The 18,641-nt window shown below is 45.0% G+C and overlaps 1 protein-coding gene across 4 annotated transcripts in view; it reads right to left on the reverse strand.

Moving 5' to 3' along the window:
• Window positions 1–2,471: 2,471 nt before the first annotated feature.
• The window catches only part of ASB2 (ankyrin repeat and SOCS box containing 2), a 46,667-nt gene continuing 30,497 nt past the window's right edge, over window positions 2,472–18,641 (reverse strand). For all 4 annotated transcript variants that reach the window (XM_029071577.2, XM_029071563.2, XM_039911893.1 and 1 more), the window contains 3 exons: window positions 9,829–10,390; window positions 6,886–7,039; window positions 2,472–5,215 (listed from right to left, as the gene is read on the reverse strand). In XM_029071577.2, the coding sequence (XP_028927410.1) occupies window positions 5,079–5,215; window positions 6,886–7,039; window positions 9,829–10,390 (853 nt within the window). In that variant the 3' untranslated portion in view covers window positions 2,472–5,078. The remainder of the gene's footprint in view (window positions 5,216–6,885; window positions 7,040–9,828; window positions 10,391–18,641) is intronic.

Raw genomic sequence — 18,641 nt, forward strand, 5'->3', positions numbered from 1 at the left:
CTGGCCTTTCTGCAGGCTTGCCAAACTCAGGTTGCACCTGAGGTTGTTTCATGATTTTGATGTCTCACAATGACAAGGGGATGCTAAAATTCTAGAACTGAGCTCTAAGACTCCCTCCCCCTCTAGACAGTAAACTCACTGTGGGCAGAAAATGTGTCTGCCAACAATATTGTACTGCAGTCTCCCAAGCACTTAGTACAGCAGACTGCACACAGTAAGTGCTCAATAAATACTGTTGATTAATTGATTAAGAGTCAGGAGGAGTGTAGATGTTGACTGAAGTTGGGGTGTGGGTGGGAAGGAAGTGAGACTAGGCTGGTGTGTTTGCACAAGCTGAACGTATTGCCCCAGACCACATCACAGTACCACAGGAGGAAGAAGTCGATGAGGTGAGTATGGTTTGTTGGAATATCTGCTTCCAGTGAAACAGCGTTATGTCTACATTTGCTCTATGAAACAAAGTTTTGAAAACACCAAAGAATATACAGACATTCCTTCCCCAGATGTAACCTCACTTTGGGCAGGAAACGTGTCTACCAACACCGTTGTATTGTACTCTCCCCAGCATTTAGTACAGTGCTCAGCACCCAGTAAATGCTCAATAAATATACCTTTGATCGATTGTATGGAAATACAGTGGGTAACTTTCCCAAAAAACAGGTGTGGGAGGCTGAAGATCGGTGGTTTTACAAACCGTCCCTCAGTTTGGGATTGAAAGTTCTACATCCTCTAGAGATACTGCTAATGATTCACTTCAGTTTGCCAGAGTTGAACCGATCTGAGGGCAGTAAACACTGCCCTTAAATTCAGGCAGTCAAGGTAGAGAAAGAAGGGTCTCACCTGGATCTCAATGCTAAGTGGAAAGTTGAAGGTTTCCCCCAATACCTGGGGAATATAGTTTTCTTTTTCTACTGCAAGTTGGACAAATTTGTAATTTTTTTAAAAGGCAGGGAATGTATCTGTTATATTGTTAATGCTGTACTTTTCTAAATGCTTAGTAAGGTGCTCTACACACAGTAAGAGCTCAATAAATACAATTGGCTGACTGACTGACTAAAGCATTTAAGTTTGTTTGAAATCTGCCAGGACTAGATCCAGAATATTAGGACAATTGACAGACCCTCGATCTGCAAATCTTGATGTGGCGAGCTGTGGTGAAACTTTTCCCTGGCCTGAGATACTGTGTGTCTGCCAGGAGCATGCCTGTTCAGAGCCCTGAATGAGTGAAGGGAACTCGCTGATGGTTCTGGAGAACCGTTGCGAGGGACGATGGCTCTGCTGAGGGATGATGGCTTTTTCCAGATACCTCGCAGTTGGCATGATAGAGCCATTGTCTGCGTGGTTAAATGGCCATCGGAAAGGAGCTTGGGCCATGGTGGATCAGCGGGGGTCATGGCCGATGCTCACTGAAGAGTCAAGTGCCCTGGATTCCCCTCACCCAACTGCCTTCACTCGGGGATAAAGTGGGGGGAATTGAGATCGTTATCCAAATGATCCAATTTGAAACAACAACTTTGTCTGAAATATACAAATGATAGAGGAAGAAGGAGTGTTTTTGAGCATGAGTCATGTGGATCATGGTCTCAACTCCCAACTGAACTCTGTGGTTCCGCCTCCACAAATTAAGTGAAACGGAGTGAATTTGATGGGCACAGACGGCCCATCTGCACTGTGCAAGTCAAAACCCCCATCTTTGCTTCGGCCAGGTTTTCTCGGAGATGAATCTGGGAAACTGCTAATGCACGATTGCGGTTCAGGTGAGAGTGTTCTCTAGTAGCCTGTTTCTGTGGTCTGAATTCTGTGGCTAATTTGTTTGGGCAGACCTGGTCTCAAGAGCAGGCTGCTTTTCCCCCTCCTCTATTAGAGAATTTCTTCAAATCTTGTAGAAAACTGCTAGGCCAATACACTAAAGACAGGCAAAAACCTGATGGCCCAGTTCAACAAAGCAACTCTCTTATTTATAAGAACAGGACCTAGAAAAGTCTGCACATTCTCAGACGAAAATAATTTCTGCCATGCTTCATAAAATTGTCCGCAATATCAAATACTACAAATGGAAATAATTATTGTGGCATTTAAGTGCTTACTATGTACCAAGGACTGTACATAGTAAGTGTGGGGTAGATACAAGATCATCAGGCCCGAGCCAGTCCCTGTCCCATATGGGACTCATAATCTAAGTAGGTGGGAGAACAGATATTGAATCCCCACTTTGCAGATGAGGTAACTGAGGACCAGAGTAGTTAAAGGATTTGCCCAAGGTCACAAAGCAGACAAATGCCAGAGCTGGGATTAGAACCCAGGTCCTTGGATTCCCAAGCCCATGTTCTTTCCATTAGATCATGATGCTTCTCTATCTTTGGTTGTAAGCTTTCGTTCTTTGTCCAGATCAAAACTGTATCCTGGCTCTGACTTTCTAAGGGAACAGCTTTATCATCAATTAAGGGAAATCTAAGAGACGTAAACCGTAATTCTGAGCAAACCCATTTACTAAAACTTAATGCAAATGAACAGTGTGACACCACATAACTTTTATAAATAAAGCAGAAGAAACTTATGAAACATGATTTTAAAAGCTTTGATACAAAAACCCCCAAACACCCCAAAGGTAAAAGTGCACAAATGCCCCAATAAAGGTGAGTTGCATATGTTAATATAAAAAATGCACAGTAATCCTACTGAGATCTAACTGTCCTACACCTATTCCAAACAGTATTTAAAATGACTATGATTACTCAAATGCTTTGTATTATACATTGGAATAGCTCTACTGCTTTGTCCTTTTTCTTTCCCTTTTTTTCTCTTCAAATAGCCTTAAAGCTACTCTAACGGTATTGGAAAGGAAAGCCTCATTTCTAATAACAAAATAATTGTTTAGGCAGCTTCCTGGATCTCAGTGCAAATCAGTGTAAACGAGGTTGTGGGAGAGATGCAGGCAGCGGTGGAGGTCCAGGAACAGATGTTGAGAAGCTCACCTGACCCTCTCCCCTCTGTGTTCTATTCTTCCCTCCTGACTGTATGCCAGTATTCTACTGAGAAGTGAAACTCTTGGGATCACAGTTGGCGACTCGAGCAATAATCAGCCTTTGTAGTGCCTAATTTAAAAACACGCAGACACCTCCCCTTCTGAAATTAGTTTTTATCATGTCCAATCCCACAGTTTTGAATAGCTCGCATGGTTCAGCCCCGACCTATCGGGGTGCTTAGAGGAGACCCCAAATGGCCCCAGTTCTCTTTGTAGTTGATAAGATACCACCTGGCCCTTGAAATCGACTTGGACGGTCCATCAGAGAGAGAGATTTTTCCACTCAGTGCTCTTTCCATGGAACGATTCATCGTATATATCTGATAGACTGTTTCCTCACAAAGCACTGTATGCTCGGGTATCTCAGAGGTGTAACCATGGGTGGGTCTGTCCATATCTCCCTGCCACCAAGCTGTTACCATACAGATTGATTTTGACTTCCGGTTCCACAGAGGTCTTTATCTCAAGCGACAGGGACTGATAGAAGTTTGTGTCTTTCATCCCTAGAAAGGATGCTGTTTTGGATTTCAGAATGAGGTAGTCCACTGTGCACTGGACTTCTACTTCCTTTTAGCACATTAGCATGGAAATAACTGAGATAATAAGGACCAACTCTCCCTTCCAATATTTTCGACCAAAGGGTGGGGACGGAGACACGTCCAGGGCTCAGGGGAGCAGCAGCTCCCCTCTTAGTGCAGAGCTGCGTCATCTTGGTGTGGAAGGGAGGGGCGATGATGGTCAGGGGTAACCATTAGTATGGGAGACTCCAAAGATCAGCCCTGAGAAGACGGGTTCACCCCTCTAACTTCATTGAGAAGGGAATCGGGCAGCGAGGCGTGCCCAGGTTTAGCACAGTCATCTCCAAACCCACAGAGATGCAGGAAAAGTTCCATCATTGCTCAGGTCTCAAACTACTGCGCAAATTTGGGGTCAAATATACAATTTTCAGTGATTAGACATTAGTAGAAGAACAGGTGCCTGGGCATGAGAACTGTGTCTATGTAAACATACGGTTCAGCTGTGAAAGCCTAGCCAAGGTGACAGTGTTGTGATGGAACTTTGCGACCAATTTCCATACGCCTGAAACTTGGGAAAAACACACAAGATCATTCTGGAGAATAGAGGAAAATATTTTCCTCCGGTCGTTCAATCCTGAGGCTTTTGTGTTTTACTAAGGGATTCCTGGGTCACTCCAAACAGACGCCCAGCATCCAGCACTTCTGTGTTTTATTCGAGAGCATCATTCATCCTCCAGTAAGGTTGCTCTCCAGCAGAAGTGAGGTGTTGTGAAAGATGCTTAGAGAAACTGTAACATTACAAGAGTTTGAAGGGCGCTTCTCCAAAAAGGTCTCCAGGTAATTCTTATGTATCACCCATAAAGTGTTTACTGTACTAATTTAGCAAAATGCCAAAAAAAAAAAAGAAACAAGCCATGGAAGAAAGTTGAGAAGTAAGTGAAAGGTCTAGCATAGAGGAAAGAAAACAAAAGAAACATGCACTAGAATTTGGGTTATCTGAGCCAGGAAGGGTCAACTATTCTAAAATTCAGTCCCTGGCAGGTATTTGGATGTGCTCTACTTTTTGTTTATGCTTAAAGATCTAGAGTTATTTATTCCTGAACCCCTTAAGGTATCCTTTTCTATTCTCGGGACTTAACTGGTTCACATGCTTGCTAGATTTCACTTGCATGGACAGGCCTGAAATCTGCACAACTAGAATTCAGAATATTTGCCTTCTGTTTGGAAATCAAAATCTAGCAGCCTTCTTAACAGTCCCTTCTCTCTCTCTGTCCCTCTCCCTCTCTCTCTTTCACACTCTTCCTCCCTCTCTTTGTTCTCTCTCTGCTGCTCACAGCTTTTCTCCCTCAGTCCATATTCAGTTGCTCACAACAATGATATTTAGCTCTGTTGCATCATTGAAGATGCAGTCAGGAGCCTTTTCCTTGAGAATAGTCAGTCACCCTCATGCCGGGGATACCACTGTCCTCATGTTGAATAGATGAGCTTTGTAAAATGAGATAAGGAAGCCGCTCATTCCTTAGGGTTGCTTGCAGTTACTGGGAATTGTCATGTTGGAGATATCTAATCAATCTGCCCGGAAGGGGTAAGGTATCTATAAGTTTGATGCGGTTCTTCCCGATTGCTTTCCGAACCCTCAGACGGCACAGGTGAGCGAGCGGCCTCGGAGGCTCTGAAAAAAAGAGAAAAGTATCCACAATTAGCCTGGGATTCAAGATATTCACCTGACCCTTTACTGGAGATTTATCAGTATTAACGGTATCAGCAAGGGGGTCCGAGGAATTTTTCAAATCTGAAAAAGCTGACCGTTTCTGGTTCTGGTTGTTATTCTTGTTTCTGGAAGGCAGGTGCACCTCATTACCTTGCATCTACCCCAGGACTTAGAACAGTGCTGACACAAAGTAAGAGCTTAACAATTACCAGAAAAACAAAAAAACCTTGAGAAATTGGTCTTGCGGTCCCTGTTATGAGCAACTCTGATAATCGATAATTGCAATGGGGTAAATGGCTCAGTGACTAGCATTCTTCTAGAAAGTCCTGAGTCCGGGCCTACTGTTCAGAGATAAGAAACACTCAACTCTCCCTTAGAATATTTTTGACAAAGGGGTAGAGCTCTCCCCTTTTAGTGCAGAGCAGCGTCACCTTGGTGTGGAAGGGAAGGGCGATGATGGTCGGGGGCGGCCTTTAATAACTGCCTGTGGGAGACTCCAAAGATCAGCCCAGAGGGGACCAGTTCACCCCTCTAGTGTCAACGAAAAGGGAAATGGGGAGCCAGTCCAAAGATCACACCTCAAACTTCCATGAAAAAGGAACTGGGAAGCTGGTCCACAAGCCCCGGCATTGCTGTTACCGTGATTTGTTATAGGAAAGCTCCCCCTCCCGGCTTCTTTTCTCTCTCCTCCCACTCCCTCTCCCCCCTCTCTCCCTCCCCCCTTCCCGTCCCTCCTCACCTCACTCCATCCTCTCCACACACAGACACACTGGCTCTGCCAACCCCTAACTTGGAAGATAAAGGGAGAGGGCCGTGTTTGAAGTCCACTGCTCTTTGGCAACAGGGGGGACTGATCCAGTGTGATTTAGAGGGGTAAACTGCAACTCTGATTTCATACAGTCCAACGGGGAGGGTTTTGCAGGGAGGGGTTTGTTTTCAAAAGCAGAGGCCCTTGTTTCGGTAATAGGCTTCTTTGAAGCAGACTCTAAAGGAATTCCAGTAAAGTCTGTTAATCCATCAGTGAATGTTTACGGAGCACCTACATAATACTATGTTTGGCTACAGGAGGAGTGCAGATTTAAATACCCTTCTGTCTGATGTTCAAGGAGGCCAGTGCCCTCACCCTAATTTAGAATTAATCTCTTCATATCAAAATCCTTAATAAGACAATTTTCTGAAACGACTCGTAACGAAGGCTTTCTACTGAACAAAATGCCCAAATTGAACACCCCCCACCTCCGCAGCAAGGCATTTTAGTAACTTCTGCTTTGAATTTACTGTGTGGAAGATTATTCATTTTGATCACTTAAATTCCTTCACAGCGAAGAGGCCGGGCTGATTTCTAGGCCATTTCAGTATCTGGGTCATTCAGATCCAAAAGTATACTCACCCTGAGTTCCTAGGTATTTCTGGTGATAGTAATTTTCAGTCTGAAATAAGTGGAATATCAGTCGACTATATGAAGTGATCCAGAAATTGGCTCATGTAAATCTGGCTCAAATTTTCCAACTCTAAAAGTTTCTGACAAGGTTAAATTTGTCTTTTTTCTCATCTTGTGATGGGTGGCCTAAGCTTGTTCCCCGACACTTTGACGGACTGAGTGACCCAGACAGGATATCCAAGTACCGTACCTGCTTTTTCTCTGATGACAGCCCAGTCTTCATAGCTCTCTATGTGCTCCTTTAACCTGGCGCAGAGCTGCACATTCCCCACATAATCCAGGAGAACGTCGATAATTGGCCCAGCCCACCGACTAACCTCGGGGGCAGATATAATTTCACAGAACTGAAATAAAGAACACATATATGAACCCGTGTCCCTTCTGGCTGTCACAATTTCCTTGCAACACATAGGTTTCATGGACCTGTCATTTTTCTCTCGTACTTTATGGTCTGGGACAAAGTTCTAATATTTTCCTATCGGAGGATTTACAATAAGAGCAGTGGTATTAAGTGATCACTAAGTGCCAAACACTGTCTTCTGTGCTGGGGAAGACACAGAACAATCAGGTAGGATACAGCCTCTCTCCCACATGGGGTTCACTGTCTAAGTGGGAGAGAGAACGGGTACCGAATCTCTATTTTACGGATGAGGAAACTGAGGTACAGAGAAGGTAAGTGACTTGTCTGAGGTCATAGTTTAATGGGAAGGGACAACAGGTATTGAATCTCCATTTTGCAGATGAGGTAACTGAGTCACAGAGAAATTAAGTCACTTGTCCAAGGTCACACAGCACAGCAGAGAAGTGGTGAAGCTGCAAATAGAACCTCTGACCCTTAGACCTGTGCTGTTTGCATGGGCCTTGCTGCTTCTCTTAGAATTAGTATTATAACCCAAAAGATTGCACCAGTTATCTGCCACAACAGCCGGAGTGGCTGTTTTCCTCTTGGGCCCATCATTAAAATGTCTGAGATCTGAGTTAGTTCTCTGTGAAGCAAGGAGTTGGAGAAATGAGCTAGATAATTCAGAAGAACAAATCCATTGTTGGAGAGAAAGCCTGGCTCGGAATCCTCTAATGGGTTGTGGACACTGACCTAATTTACCAGATCATTGTTTACTGTTCCACTTTCCTCTACCTGCGGAGCCAGCCTCTAAACCCAAAGTCCAGCCCGAGCCTTGTAGCAAATCCAGTGCTCCTTAAAACGTCTGTTCATTTATCAAACACCCATATCGTGTTATCATCTGTTCATTTTTCTCCTGGAAAAGGAAGTTGGGGAGGGACTACCTTCAGGCTGTTTCTGGAAAAGACTGTTGAAGTTCTGCACGAGCCCAATAAGTGTCTTCGTAGTTCTGCTGTAGTGACTTCTCGAAGAATATGGAGAGCTGAGCTTTATCTTTCAACCCTCTTGGAGAACTCTCCCTGGGATGAGCTGCCTTCCTCAACTTCACTGGCATACTCTCCATGGGCTCTGGGCTCTACACTGTATCACCCGGCACATCTCTCCAACCAGAGAAGACTGAGTGGTTCATTTACTGTGTCTTGTCTATTGACCCGGAGCCAAGGTATCCTGTGTTTGCAGGAGAAGAAAGCCTCCAGCCTCAGCTGGGCTGTTTCAGCAGCACCACTGATGTTACGTTTTCTGCTCTCTGCCATGTAGGGTGGGTCACGGCCTGCCTGGCTCACCGTCCTTTCTGGGTGAGATGTATTTGGAGAAAAGTGTCAGGGAAGCACTTAATTTGGCACTGGGGGAGGATGACTGTGCTCCCCAGAACAGAGCACAGGCCTTGGAGTTAGAGAACCTGGGTTTTAATCTTGGATCTGCTGCTTGCCTTCTGCTTAACCTTGGGCATATCACAACTTCTCTGTGCCTCTGTTTCCTCATCGTTAAATCTTTTTCAAATGCCGTTCTTCCCCTTACTCTGATCGAGAGACCTCTTTGGGGCAGGGACTGTGTCCAACCTGATGATCTTGTATCTACCCCAGCACCTAGTACAGTGTTTGGCACATACTAAGCCCTTAACTAATGCCACAATTATAGTGCCCCGAGGGGCTCCGCGCCCAGGAAAGAAGCCGGCTCAGTTTGGATTGGAAATTAGTTTAGAAGGTGACAGTTTTAGTCTAAGAAATGACGAACGAAAACATGGCGTGAACGAATACCTTCTCTAGACTTCCAGTTCCCTGTCGATTTTTTGCTTCGTCCAGGTTTTGAAATTACCCGAAATGAGATGGTGAAATAATTATATTAACTAAATGGTACTTTAAATGAACACATTAATCTCGGCAGCACACTGAACAATTTTCCAGGTGGTGATTTTCCAGGCTCCAAACCCCCAATCTCATTTTCCAGCCTAAAAGTATCTGATAAAGCTTTTCAGGGCACTGCTCTTTATTTACCAAGCAGGATGGTGGTGTTCATCTAGGGGCAGTGAGGGGGATACCTGGTGTCTGCAGTCCTGCTATTTGGATCAGTGCCCTCATGGAAATGGAAGGAATTCTTCGGTCTCCCCACGTTTCGAACATCGCTCACCCTCAGGGATCTAACGGTCAGTAGTGTCGTTTTCAAAGCGAAGGGCAGTGCTGGATGATTTTGAACGCAACATGAAACTGAAATAGTTTTCTTGCTCTCGGCTGGACAATGGGAAATGTTATGTGGCCGATAAATTATTATTAACCTGGTTTATTCTCATGTCCTTATTTTAAACCTGTGTCATGTAACCTGTAAGCTCACTGTGGGCAGGGAATTGCATTGCATCCAACTTGATGGTATCGTACTCTCTCAAGTGCTTAATACAGTGTTCTGTGCACAATAAGCACTCGATAAATAAACATGATTTTTATGGTATCTGTTAAGTGCTTACTCTGTGCCAGGCACTGTACTAAAGTACTGGGCAGGCACAAGATAATCAGGTTGGATACAGTCCCTGCCCCAAATGGGGCTCACAATTTTAATCCCCATTTTAGAGATGAGGTAGCTCAGAGAAGTAAAGTGACTTGTCCAAGGTCACACAAATGAGTGGTGGTTTTCTGTAACCTCTCCCCTCACAGGGATCCAGAAGAGGGTTTCTACGAGTGCTCAGTCCAGTGCTCTGCACATAGTAAGTGTTCAAGAAATGCCACTGATGGTTACACTTACTTGGACAACAGTGGGCGACTTGTCCAGGGGCATGTCATTAAACCTGTTGGCCGTGGCTTTCGGGATGGGATGAGGACCGTTTCCGTATTGACACTTGAAGCAGGCATGGCCGTCACAGCCGAGATCCATGAGGAACTTCAACAGGGAGAGGCACTTCATGGAGAACATGATGGCCGCCGGGAAGGTGGTGGGGTGGGAGGAGACGTAGGCATCGATGTTGGCCCCGTGGTCCAGGAGCAGCCTTATGGTCTTGAGGCATCCGTGGCGGATGGAGATGAGCAGCGGGTTGATCAAGTCCATGTTGGGGTTGGCTCCGGCTCGCAGGAGCCTCTCGGTGGCATAGACGTTGTTGTTGATGACGGCGAAGTAGAGGGCGGTGGTCCGCCTGTCCTCATAGAGCCGGGATCTCTCCGGGGACAGGACGGCGTTGACTTCATAGCCCGCCTCCAGGAGCTCGTCCAGCACGGCATCGTTGTTCCTCTCAGCCGCCAGGTGCAGGGGGCTGACGCCGCTGCGTTTCACCCGGGTCCGGCTAGTCACTGGAAGTAGCATCTGAACGATCCTTGAGGGACAGTGGGGAGGGAGTGTGGAGAACAATTCGCTCATTTCAGTGTTTCTCTAAATTTTTTCATGGTACTTGTTATTACTACTACTAATAATAATAATGATGGTATTTGTTAAGCGCTTACTATGCACCGAGCACTGTTCTAAGTGCCAGGGAAGATACAAGCCAATCAAGTTGGATGCAATACCAGTCCCACATGGGACTCACAGTTTGAGTCCCCATTTTACAGATGAGGTAACTGAGGAACAGAGAAGTGAAGTCACTTGCCCAAGTTTACAAAGCAGACAAGTAGCGGAGCTGGAATTAGACCCCAGGTCCTTCCGAATCCCAGGCCTGTGCTCTATGCACTAGGCCATGCTACCTGCTAAGTGCTTACATATGTATGGTCTAAGCGTGTACTAGGGGCTGGGGTACATACAAGATAATCAGGTTCCATGTGAAGCTCATGGTCTCGGTAGGAGGGGATAGGATTTACTCTCCATTTTACAGATGAGGAAGCAGAGGCCCAGAGGAGTTAAGTGGCTTCTTCAAGGTCACACAGTAGACAAGTGGTGGAGCGGAGATTACAACCCAAGTCCTCTGACATCTAGGCCCACGCTCTACGGTTTAGATCATGTTGCTTCTCTAAATTCCCTGAGGCTGGTCAAACCCTACAAGTAACACCCTGTCTCCTGCCTGAATGGTCTTCCAGGTGGGGCGGACCGACAGCACCCTGCAAGGAGCAGGGGAGGGGATGGAGGGCAAGTGAGGGGAAGGATGGTTAGTACAGTGCTCTGCACACAGTAAGCGCTCAATAAATATGATTGAATGAATGGTCGGAACCTAGAGGAGCGAGCCACCACCCAGCCCTGGGTTCCCTCTCCATTCTGGTCAAAGGCGTTGGAGTCATACCATCTCACTGCCTTCTCTTGCCGCCCGTAGACAGCCTCCTCCCAAGGATCGCTGTTCCTCGGGTGCCAATTCACCATCCTCCTTGGCAAGACTGTCGTACCCTTCACCTAGTCCAGTAATCTTCTATGCCTGAGTGGAAAGGTCCCAGGACCGGGAGGCGAGAATCCCAGCTCCACCACTGGCCTGCTTTCCAACCTTAGGCAAGACACTTAACCTCTCTGGGCCTCAGTTTCCTCATCTCTGAAATGGAGAGAAGATGGATTGGGATGGAGGGGAGACGGGGACTGTGACTGATCCATTACGTTTGTATCTACTCCAGTGCTTAGCATCTAGAAAGTGCTTAATAAATGCCCACTGTTATCATTTTTAGTATTAGTCTTATGATTGGTGATGAGTTCCATCTGGGGGATACAGAGAGACCACATGGTGGTCCAGGTGGCAAGAGAGGTGGTTCTGACCTGGCTGTTCCCAACAGAACCTGATTTCACAGTGGTGAAGACCTATAAGTGAAATTCCTGCTTCCAGTCCCGCTGAGCACTGGGCTTGATGCTTCCAGAAAAGGAGTTGGAAGTTCCCTTTCATTCATTCAATAGTATTTATTGAGCGCTTACTATGTGCAGAGCACTGTACTAAGCGCTTGGAATGTACAAATCAACGGGCTTACAGTCTAATCGGGGGCTTACAGTTCGTTCCTCTGGTGGCTAAGGGTACCAGGCTGTGACCTGGCATGGTTCATTAATATTTTAGCAGTACTCTGACACCATAAAAGTGGGAAAGCAACTTCCCTTGTCCTGACAGGATCAGGCCTGGGACATTTAAGGTTGTGATTAAGTCTTCTCTAATTGTAACTCTAAGTATATCAAGTGCATCTAGAATGTAAGCTCCTTGTGGGCAGGGATGGTGTCCGCCAACTCTGTTGTACTGTATTCTCTGCACATGGTCAGCACTCAATAAATAATCGATCACTGATTGATTGATCAAGTGGGAACAGCTAGTATGTCGGTACAATTCAGGCTAGGTGGCTGAGAGCATATAGAGGGGTGATTGCACTAAACAAAATTACATCAGTGGAGAAACCTATTCCTTGCCCGCCCCAGAATTTCATGGCAGAGGAAACAGATTTGAATAACATGGGACTTGTGAGAATTTGATCTCTATTTCTTCTGCTTTGAAGGATGTATCTTATCGCCTTATGTGTTCATTCTTTTTGTCGACTATATAATCAGAGAAGCCAGGCTGGATGAAGACGAATGGGGAGTAAAGATTGGAGGAAGGAATATAAACATCCTTATGCTGATGATACTACCCTACTAGCAGAAAGTGAAGAAGATTTGGAGGGCTTTTTATTAAAAGTTAAGGAGCAGAGCAAAAAGATGGGCTTGCATTTGAATGTCAAGAAATTAAAAATCATGACAATTGGCAGTTTTAACACACTTATGGCATAAGGAAGGAAAATTGAAATGCTTGACAATTTTTCACTCCTGGGATGAGTAATCAATAATAAAAGAACTAGTAGTTGAGAAATATGCCGAAGATTAATGTTAGGAAGACTTGCTATGAAGATCCTGGAAAAAGTCATGAAATGCGCTGATGTAACAATTGCCACAAAAATACAAAATTACATATATGTCCACAGAAGCTGTGGGGCTGACAGTGGGGTGAATATCCGCTCTTAAAGTGTACAAATCCTAGTGCAAGGGCAATGCAGTAGGAAGAGGGAGTAGAGAAAATGAGGGTTTTGTCAGAGAAGGCATCTTGGAGGAGATTTGATTTAATAAGGCTCTGAGGTGGGGAGACTACTCTGTCATCCATGAATGAGGCGGGAGTTCTAGACTAGAAGAAGATGGGTAAGGGGTAAGCAGTGGGGATATGAGAGATTAATCATGGAAGGCCCCCTTGATTCAGGTTCAGAGTTTGTCAAATGTCACAAACGATCTGATGGACTGAGCAAAAACCAGAATTGAATTCCTGGGACTGTAGGTGGATTTTTAAGAAATTGCACCATTTCCTGAACATGAAACTCAGATTGTGTGTCTTGTCATCTGGGATAACAGTGGTCTCACGCTGCCCCATCCCCCACCGCCCATAGCTCTTACTTATTTACATCTTTCCACATGAATTGTTTCCTCTTTCCTGAAATTGATTTATTTTAATGTCTGTCTTCCCCACAAAGCTGTGAGTCCCTTGAGATCAGGTATCATACCAACTAATTCTGTTGCCTCCTTTCAAGTGCTCTGCACAGAGTAGGCACTCAGTAAATACTATTGATTATCTCCCTCCTATAATAGCAGTCAAGCCCGGGCTTGTAACAGGTCTTATGAATCTTGCTGCTGTATTTTTTTTAACAGTATTGGTTAATCAATTACTATGTGCCAGGAACTGTGCTAAGTGCTGGGGAAGATACAAGATAATCATTTTGGACAGAGTCCCTGGCCCACATAGGCTCATAGTTTCTATCCCCATTTTAAAGATGAGGTAAATGAGGCGCACAGAAGTGACTTGCCCGAGGTCACACAGCAGAAAATTGGCAGGGTCAGCACTAGAATTCAGGTCCTCTGACTTCCAGGCTTTTGCATTTTCCACTAGGCCATGCTGCTTCCCTAAGCATGAGACCTTTGTCCACAGAAATAACTTATGTCAAATCTGCTTTTCTGAACTAGATTATGCTTATACTTCTTGAGGTCAGGGATTGTACAACTCTGTTGTAGTGTACTCTCCCAAGCATTTAGTACAGAGTTATGCATACAGTAAGAGCTAAATAAATGTATCCACAGGATATCAGTCAGGTGAAAAAAATAAAACAATGATTGGCTTGAATCATCTGGTTGTTCTCCCCTCATGTGCTTTTCTACTGTTTCATGACTTCACCTCAGTTCCTAGTGTTTTAGGGAAAGTTTTGTGTAAGATGTCCCCCTAATGGATTCCTGTCCAATTCCAAGCACTTGGAATTTTCCCTCTGTTGCTGGAAAGCTGATGCATAGAAATTTAGTGAGGTAACAAGTGGAGAATACTTTTGTTTGAGTTATTATTTCCAAAATCAATTTATAAAAGCCACCATGGGACTTCACACACCAAGGGGATGTGATCTCTCTTGAATTTCTGTTGGCCAAAGCCCAGAGGTTGGGCCTCCCAAAGCTGAGCTGATCATCGGATGTTTACTGCTCAGGGCTGTGGAGCTGGACGGGAGCCACCACTAACAATTGCCTCATGGCGGCCGTATCATCCCCGAGAGGGCACCCGGCGGGAACTCGGCCTTCGGCACCGGGTCAGTAAGATTCGCTCCAGGATTGACTCTGTTTCTGTTCAGGTTCGCTGATTGGTTTTGTTATCTGAATCCAGGAGCCAATGGGTCTGAGCCAAATCTCCAAAACCGAACAAAAGGAAAACTACAACTGACCATGTGTTTCGAGTTAATGAGATGAAAAACTCCACAAAACTTTCCCTAGTGACCATTATTATCACCTTTATCATGGTCACTGATGGGATAATTGCCACTTTCTTATAAAGGTAGGTTGTATATTTCGTCTACCTTGCCGCCAACCATCGCCCATATCCTGCCGCTGGATTGGAACGCCCTCTGTCCTCATATCTGACAGATAATTACTCTCCCCTGCTTCAAAACCTTATTGAAGGCACATCTTCTCCAAGAGGTCTTTCCTAATCTCTCCTTTCCTCTCTCCCACTCCTTTCTGCATCTCCCTGACTTGCTCTCTTAATTCATCCCCCCTCCCAGCCCCACAGCACTTATGTTCCTAACTATATTTATATTAATGTCTGTCTCCCCCTCTAGACTGTATTCTCGTTGTGGGCCATGAATGTGTCTGTTTACTTTTATACTGTACTCTCCTAAGTATTTAGTACAGTGCTCTGCACACAGTAGATGCTCAATAAATATGATTGACTGACAGACTGACTATATGTGGGTAAGCTGCTGCATGGACATCAGACCAACAATCGATCATGGTATTTAGAGAGCTCTTACTTTGTGCAGAGCACCGTTCTAAGCACCTGGAAGAGTGCAGTCCATTGGCAGACCCTATTTCCTGCCCTCAAGGAGTTTACAGTCCAATTGGCGAGACAGACATTAAAATCAATTACATAACTGGGAAGCAACCGAGTCTGTGGATATGTACATAAATGCTAGGAATCCTTGCTTTTGTCTGTTCAGATGCTGGCAGGCTTCCAGGTACCATCATGCAGGGGCCAAGAAAAAGCCCAGAAACTTTGAGGCACTGGGGGTTATGGGCTTTTATTGCGCAGTCTGGGAGAACCCTCTCCCTCAGCCCCTCTCCACCCCTTTTCCTCCCAAGAGAAGGCAAATGGGAAGGGGACAAGGTGGGAAGTAAAGCGGAGTAAATTACGGGCCCAGGAGCTCAATGTGCTCCCAGAGGATGACCGAACTTGGTCCTAGAAATGAACACCTGCATGTTTCCCCAGTGCGTGATGGGGAGCAGGTTAGCATCATTGGCCCAGAGGGTCACCCTACCCTCTGGATCCTGGCAGATAATAATAATAATTATAGTACTTGTTAAGTGCTTACTGTGTGCCAAGCACTCTTCTAAGCGCCGGGGTAGATACAAGGTAATCAGGTTGTCCCAAGTGGGGCTCACAGTCTTAATCCCCATTTTACAGATGAGTCACGGAAAAGTTAAGTGACCTGCCCAAAATCACACAGCAGACAAGTGGCGGAGTCGGGATTAGAACCCATATCCTCTCACTCCCAAGCCTGGGCTCTTACCTTTAGGTCATGCTGCTTTTCAGATATGGGAGGGTGGCAAAGGGAACTCCTGTCTTACTTTACACCAGGAGGGGACTTGGCGAGTGCCCCTCAAACTTGAAGGATAAAATATAGACTTTAAAAGGTACTCAAGGTTCCACGAGTGTTTCTGATCAATTGGCCCTGACTCCCGAGTAAAGTATGGAAATGATAACAAGCATTTTTTTTCCAACTGCATTTGTTAAGTACTTACTATGTATTAAGCACTGTTCTAAGCACTGGGGTAGATAATAATAATAATAGCTATTATTATTACTATTGTATTTGTTAAGTGCTTCCTATGTGCCAGGTGCAGTATTAAGTGCTGGGTTGGCCATAAGCAAATTTCATAGTCCCTGTCCTGCATAGGGCTCACGGTCTTAATCCCCATTTTACAGATGAGGTAACTGAGGTACAGGAAAGTGAGTGACTTGCTCAAGGCCACACAGCATACAGGCAATGGAGGCGGGATTATAACCCAAGACTTTCTGATTCCCAGTCCCATGCTCTAACCACTACGAGATAATTTAACCAGGCTGGAAACAGTCCCTAGCCCATATGAGGTTCACAGTTAAGAAAGAGGGAGAACAGGGGTTGAATCTCCATTTTGCAGCTGAGAAAACTGAGGCACAGAGACGTTAAGCAACTTGCTCAAGGTCACGCAGCAGGCAAGTAGTGGAGCTGAAATTAGAATTCAGGTCCTCTGGCTCCAGGGCCCGTGCTTTATCCACTAGGCCAAGCTGCACACTTCCTTGAATCCTTTTTTAATCTGTGATAAGCAGTGGGAATATTACCCTAGCCATGCTATTGGGTGAACCGAAATGAGACCATTGAAAGCCAATCTGTGACTTCCCTAGGAGCACCCTTGATGGTCTGAAAATGAAGTTGTTGGTAATGGAAATGGTGTGGGGAATTCCAGACCAACAGGAGGACTCCTTTCTCAGGAATGTCATTGGTCACTGATGAAAAAAAATCCATAAATCAGTAACAAATGATATCTAAGGAAAGAAAACACCCATCAAATAAAAAGGAACATTTCACTCCGAACCCTATTTAGGGCACTTTTACATTATGGAGCCTTCAGGTTTTGGCAATAAGACCGAATGTAGAATTCTTACTGAATTCATACTGAATTCTACATTAAATCCTCCTGAATCCTTTAAGGGGTCACCATGGAGGGTATTATGATTTCAAATACCAAAGGAATTAATAATGAGTGACCCCTTGGGGTAAGAGTTTGTCATTTGTACAAATATTTGGTGTTGACTGCTGAGAAAAAATTGTGTATTAACCCTTTATTTCACACATATTCAAGCCAACTGCACAAGGCTGTGGGTGAATGAAGGGAAGAGAGGATCTCACTATTCATTTGAAGAGCAAGATGTCTTTCTAAAAAAAAAAGTCTAGTAAACAACACCGAGTCAAGAGGTGTCAGGGAAACTCTAAGGTAACAGGGAGATCTTTGGGGAATCAAAACCAGGGCCATTTATGGACCTAGTTCTAACGTAAGTGACCCGTAGCACTTATGTACACACCTGTAAATTATTTATTTACATTAATGTCCATATCCCCTTCTAGATTGTAAGCTCATTGTGGGCAGAAAATGTCTACCAATTCTGTTGTACCGTACTCTCCCAAGCGCTAAGTACAATGCTCTGCACAGAGTAAGTGTCAATAGCTCTCATTGACTGATGGAATGATTGATTAACATATGCCAATTCTGTTTAAGAGAAAGGGTTTTATCTGCATTTTTACTTGTGATGACATCAGGATCAAACCAGTGAGTCACAGGCTCATAAATTTCCTCTATTTTCTCATCTCCTATGTGAGTTCACTTTGCCGTTCATATCAATTAATATTGCTTCAGCTTGCTTATCCCTGGTTCCATGAAGGCATCAGGATGACTGAGGGCCCAACCAGTGAAAGTGGCCAGGTCTCTCCCTCACTCTTCCCATGTCTCGGGTCCTATCTCGTGGCTCAGTGGGAGAGGTCGTGGGTTCTAATCCCGGCTCTGCTGCTTGCTAGCTGACTTTGGGCAAATCACTTAACTTCTCTGTGCCTCAGTTACCTCATCTCTAAAATGGGGATTAAAACTGTGAGCCCCACGTGGGACAACCTCATCACCTTGTATCCCCCAGCACTTAGAACAGTGCTTTGTACATAGTAAGCGCTTAACAAATACCACCATTTTATCTCATCCCCCAGGCAATTTTCTTCTCAAGCTTGGCACCAGAGGAGAATTCTCACACCTAATCCTGCCAACAAGTGACCCTCTGCTGAGCTCAGCTCCCATACCTCACTGTTCCTCTGTCAATCCCCCACCACCATCAACCCTCAGCACCGGATCAATTCCACAGTACTGTTCTTCTACTCCTGCAGTCCGTCATCATCAGTGGTATTTATTGAGCACTTAACTATGTGCAGAGCACTGTATTATTTGCTTGGGAGGGTACAATATAACAGAGTTGGCAGACATGTTACCTGTCCACCTGGAGTTTAAAATCTAGATAGGGAGATTGCCCCAGACCTTGATGGTGGAAATTCAGGCACCAGATCGACTTCCGCAATCTCAACTGATATAACTTTACTCTTTCCTGTTTG

This window comes from Ornithorhynchus anatinus, chromosome 1 (assembly GCF_004115215.2).
Source record: "Ornithorhynchus anatinus isolate Pmale09 chromosome 1, mOrnAna1.pri.v4, whole genome shotgun sequence".
Taxonomy (NCBI): domain Eukaryota; kingdom Metazoa; phylum Chordata; class Mammalia; order Monotremata; family Ornithorhynchidae; genus Ornithorhynchus; species Ornithorhynchus anatinus.